We start from the raw sequence: 5696 nt of genomic DNA on the forward strand, positions 1-5696 counted from the left end.
TAATCCTCCTTAACCACAGGCAGACATTATGATTTATAACACACAGGAAAATCACAAAATGGAGGACAACCACACAATACTGGGAATCAAAGTCTAACCAAGTTGACACACATTTCTGAGGGACACAATTCATTCTGTGATATCATCTTAATCTCAGACTCTTCCTCTGAAAATGGAGTGAATGAGAATATATCTCAAAGAAACATTATATGCAAATCAACAAGTGCTGTTCACATGAGGCAAGCACTTGGTTATGACTCTTGCATGATTTTAATTTTATTTCTTTTAGGAAAAAACAACCAAATTAAAGTGAAGAGCAACAGTGCTTGAGAAATTAACCTTTGGGGAAACCATATCAGCACTTAACGTGGTAAATGCAACGAGACAAACCTAAGGTTGGAATTTTCAGGAATGCCTCTAAGAAAGCTGACCAAAGAAAGAATCTTATGGATAGCATATAGGAAAGAAGAGCCAAAAGGATTTAGAGAGGAAAGAGTTGAAGAAAAATGGTCCAATAATAAGTTGAAAGCAAAGTCATAGGTGCTTTGGGATTGGGAGAAATGAGGCACACATTTTTGGAAGAAAAAAGAATCAGGATATTTAAATTCATAACATTTGGCTTTGGGGACTATGAGGCTCATTTAGCCAGGGGCCAGTGGCCAACATGGAAAAGAGGCTGCTCTACAGAGGAGAATTCTCAGGGCTCCCTTCACATCCTTATTCCTTAGGCTGTATATGAAGGGGTTTAGCATGGGTGTGACCACAGTGTACATCACTGAGACAATAGAGCTTCTCTGGGAAGAATGGGTTACAACAGAACTGAGATACACACCAATACCTGTCCCATAGAACAAGGAGACCACGGAGAGATGAGACCCACAGATGGAAAATGCCTTATACTTGTCCCCAGCAGAGGACATCCTCCTTAAGGAGGAGACAATCTGAGAATAAGAGAAGAGGATCCCTAAGAAGGGAAACACAACCAGCAGGGCAGTCAACACATACAAGAAGATGTTATTGATGAGGGTATCAGAGCAAGCCAATTTGATAATCTGAGCCAGTTCACAGAAGAAATGTGGAATTTCAGTGCCTGTACAGAACTTCAGCTGCCTTATCAGTAGAATATGAAGCAGACAGGCCCAGAAAATGATGACCCAAGACATCAGAACCGACAGGACACAGAGCCTGGAATTCATGATGACTGTGTAGTGTAAGGGGTGACAGATGGCCACAAATCGGTCATAGGCCATAATGGTCAGGAGAAGATTGTCTAGTCCAACAAAAATCATGAAGAAATACACCTGAGTGAGGCATCCTATGTAGGAGATGTCTTTGCTCTGTGTCTGGATGTTCACCAGCATCTTTGGGACCGTGGTGGTGATGAAACAGATGTCAACAAAGGACAGGCTGGAGAGGAAGAAGTACATGGGGGTGTGAAGGTGGCAGTCAGAGCTGACAGCCAGAATGATGAGCAGGTTCCCAAGCACAGTGACCAGGTACATGGACAGGAAGAATCCAAAGAAGAAGGGCTGAAGCTCAGGATTTTCCGAGAGGCCCAGCAGGAGGAATTCTGCAACTTTTGTTTGGTTTTCTGCTTCCATGTAGCTAATATGTAAGCTGAAGAAGGTAAAAACAACATTCAGTGAACTGCCAACTGGCATCTCAGCTAGTCATCACCTTTACAATACCACCTGCATTTTGTTATTGAGTCCTTCCAATGACAGTGACTCTGTCACAGGTAACCCTTTTCCATTTCCAATGTGTATAATTATTCAGACACTTTAACTTAGCAGAAATCTCTCTTTTCAGCTTCTATTCACTGGTTCTAATTCTGCTATTTGAATCTATGCACGTAATACAATTTCTTCTTTGATGTGACCCTTCCAAGCTAAATGGAAACTTGTGAATTTCCAAGTATGTTCTTTTTCCTGAAAATCCCCATAACATCCTTCATTCTGGTAGCTCTATATTAGTGATTAAAGATCATCTGAGTTGAAAATTCATGTCTTAAATGTGACCTGGCACATTCTACTGACATCACAGTTAACTCTTGGTGCCTTATATTTTTCTTGTTTAAAAATCTGGTTATTACCATTACCTTCTTTGTGAGGTTTAGAAATGCCTTTGTGAACAGGAGGAGCTCAATTAAGAATAGCAACAACAACAACAAAAAACCTCATTGCCATCGAGTCAATTCCAACATGTAGTGACCTTATTGGACACAGTAGAATTGCTCTATAGGGTTTCCAAGGCTGTAATCTTTACAGAAGAAGACTGCAACATCTTTCTCCTGTGAAGCAGATGATGAGTTCAAACCATCTGTCTTTTGATTAGCATCCGAGCACTTAAGCACTGTGCCTCCAGGATTCCCAACTCATAATAGCTATTATTATTCTTATTATTAATCTGTTCCTTTTATGACAATTACTTTAGATATATAATTGTTCCAACCTACAGTATAAAGCTGTGATTACAAAAATGAGTGTTTGAAAAATAATGCCTGAAATAGAATTTTGGCTTTTCCAACTTCCTGTATGACCATGAGAAAGTTACTTAATCTCTCTTAGCTGCAGATACCTCACTTTTCCAGTGGGATTAGTAAGTATTCCCTACATAATGAGATTGATGAGTGAATTAAATGAGATGATGCACGTCATTCTTCTAGTGTGGTGCCTGTGATATACTGTAGGCACTTGATAATTGTGAGCTCCTGTTTTTGTTGCCACAATAAATCTGTCTTGCATGTCTATCATTTATCAATATTCCCTTTATACTGGGCCATCCATCAAGCAAGGATGGACTTGTGATGACTACAAACACAACAGGTCTGTTACCTCTTTTGACCTCCATGCAGCATTTCCAATTAGTGAAGATCTCTATGGCTCCCTATTTCAGAAACCACCTGCCACATGGATTCTTCCAAGAAGAGGAAAGGCCATGTGGACTATGTAGACAAGAGGACTGAATAAAAGCATAAAACTATTAACATCAAATACAAGGCATATGTGTGCTCATGGGTACATGCTCTTTAATGAGGGTTTGTTATATTAAAATCAGTGGAGCTAATTACAAATACAATGAATAGACTGGATAAAAATTATTAAAAACTACTGTAGAACAAATCATGCTGAAGAAAATTACCACCTGACACCCTTTTAGCACAGTAATGAAGTCATTTCTGAGGTTCATCCTTCAGCCAAATATTAGACAGGCTCATAAAACAAAAGGAGACCAGGGCAAGGATGAGAAGGCAGGGAGGACAGGAAAGCTGGTAATAGGGAACCCAAGTTCCAGAAGGGAAGAGTGTTGCCACGTATTGGGGTTGGCAACCAATATCACGAAAGCATAAGTGTGCTCATTGTTAAATGAGAAGCTAGTTTGTTCTGTAAACCTTCATCTAAAGTACAATAACATAAAGAAAATTAAAAGTCAAACTTAAGATTTGAAAATAAATATTTACTTTTTATATAAAAGAAAAACAGTTGGCTTGTCCAAGCATAAAAAATGAATAAAAAATGAAAATTAATTAAAAAGAGAAAAATCATTGAGGATATATAATTTAGTCTGGGCAGGTGAGTAGGAAAGGCATCTCTGAAATAGGATTAATTGAGCAGAGAGAGGAAGAATCGGTAATTGCCATTCAGAGGAAGTAAGGAAAAGACAAGCACAATAGACTGAGAAAACAGAAGGCTTGGTTCCCTGCGGGGCACTGAGCTTGGTTATGGAAGGGGTTCCAGAGTCCAGTGAGATGGAGAGGATGAGGGCTACGAAAGACAGAGCTTGTGAGGCCCACAAATAAAACAAGCAATACTATTCCTTAATGTGTCTCTTATGTGAGTAATTTTATGTTTACTTGTGCATAGGTGCTTGTGACTTTGTTTGCCCATCATTGCCTTAACTCAACATAGAATGGCTGCTTTAAATCCACAGCCAACAGGATAACCAAAAAAAAACCCAGTGCCCTTGAGTCGATCTTGACTCATAGCGACCCTGTAGGACAAATTAGAACCGCCCCACAGAGTTTACAAGGAGCCTGGCGTATTCAAACTGCCAAACCTTTGGTCAGCAATTGTGGCACTTAACCACCATGCCACCAGGGTTTCCAAAATACTAGAATATTTGCACTAAGTTCATGAATAAGCCAAGGCAATCTAACCTCACTTTAGTCATTTTCCTGAACATTTAAGATGAGAAAAGGAAATGGGTCTGAGTACTAAAATCTCAGAAATAATTATACTATTTGTAGGTGATATTGTAGACACTAAGAAGAAATGGCATAAAAAACCAGAACTTTTAAGTACTATCAATAAATTGGCTGGATATTAAAGAAATATTTAGAAACCAGTAGCTTTTCATTTGGAGCAAGAATAGTTGGGGAATATATAGAAAAACCCAGTCAGGCATTAGGAACAAGACAGATAATACCTCCCGTACAATATAATAGATGTTCATCCAGCAGGTAATGGATAAATTCCTGGATATAGGAAATCTGAGAGCAATCTACAATTTATAAAACAGAGTGGAGAAGTGATGTTTGGTGAGAGAGACAAGATAAACTGTCAAAACTGGTTGAGTCCGAGGTTCTCTGGAAAATTACACATTCAAGAAATGGCCATTACCAACTGTCTTGTAGAGAGGCTCTAGATTTCAGAAAGACAAAAAGGAAACAGAATGAGAGCTAAAAAAGACTGGCTGCAATGGAAACTAGTTTTGAAGTAAGGGTAGTCCACCTTCCTAAACAAATATGGGAAATTTCAGTATCCTTACCAGAGAGATGAAGCCCAGTACTCATTTTTCTACCTCTTTTCGTTCTTACTCCACCAGTCCTGAAGGGGACACACTAACTCTTTTTGACGTTATCACTGAAGCTGTTTCCCTTCTCCATGTTCGGTCTCTGGGAAGACCAATTTGGTTTTCATCAAGACTGGGATCAAATATTCACAGGGCAAGGGGCAATGAGGACATATTTAAAGTTTCCAGAGTCTCCAGGGTTGAATCTCAGGGGTCTTCATTAAATAAATTGTTCTATTGTCTTTTCTCTCTCTGAACAATTCAGTTGCCTTGGGTAATAAAAAGATAAAATGGAAAATTTTCTGCCAATTTTGTCTGTTTGTAGCTAAGGGGGCAGGGAGGTGAGATAGATTTATTTCCTCCATGGGGAAATTCTTCTAACTTGAGTTTGATTTTAAAGTAACCAGCTGTCCCCTGAGAAAAGCTTAACTTCTACAAGGTACCAACCTAGGAACCAACTGTCTTAGAATGAAATCCCACCCAGGGAAGTATCTGCCTTAAAAAATATTTGGAGTCTTTATGGGTTACTTGATGTCCTCAAGGTTATGGAGACAAAGAGGTCCTGTCTGAAGAAAAGGAAACTAGTACTTAGTTTTAATGATGTTAAAGAACTAATAAGGAGTGAAATATATTCCTTGACATAACACTTAGTGCATGGAAGACTGTGTTGATCTTAGAGAGGACTCCATTTATTTCCTGGCTCTCTAAATAAACTGGTAAGGACAGAAATAATTCAGGTAGGGTGTCTGAAGAGTGACTGAGTATTGAGGAAATGTAGGCGGGAGGTATAGACCTATTGTACAAAAGTTTGTCAGGAAACGGAAGAAAGAGAGAGAAAATATACCCTAAAGTGAATGGGGAGTATGGGAGAATTTCATCTTTTTAATTAGTGGAAGATATGGGAA

At 39.0% G+C, this 5696-nt stretch overlaps 1 protein-coding gene across 1 annotated transcript; it reads right to left on the reverse strand.

The window, feature by feature from the left end:
- Positions 1-641: 641 nt before the first annotated feature.
- LOC126071086 (olfactory receptor 7D4-like) lies at positions 642-1601 on the reverse strand. The gene has a single exon (XM_049875377.1). It carries the CDS (start codon positions 1599-1601, stop codon positions 642-644), a length of 960 nt encoding a protein of 319 aa, XP_049731334.1.
- Positions 1602-5696: the final 4095 nt, after the last annotated feature.

The sequence above is a fragment of the Elephas maximus genome, chromosome 3, assembly GCF_024166365.1.
Source record: "Elephas maximus indicus isolate mEleMax1 chromosome 3, mEleMax1 primary haplotype, whole genome shotgun sequence".
Taxonomy (NCBI): Eukaryota; Metazoa; Chordata; class Mammalia; order Proboscidea; family Elephantidae; genus Elephas; species Elephas maximus.

What these genes read in the sequence shown, in the direction of transcription:
- LOC126071086 (XM_049875377.1), bottom strand. Translation starts at nt 1,601, where the DNA reads ATGGAAGCAGAAAACCAAACAAAAGTTGCAGAATTCCTCCTGCTGGGC.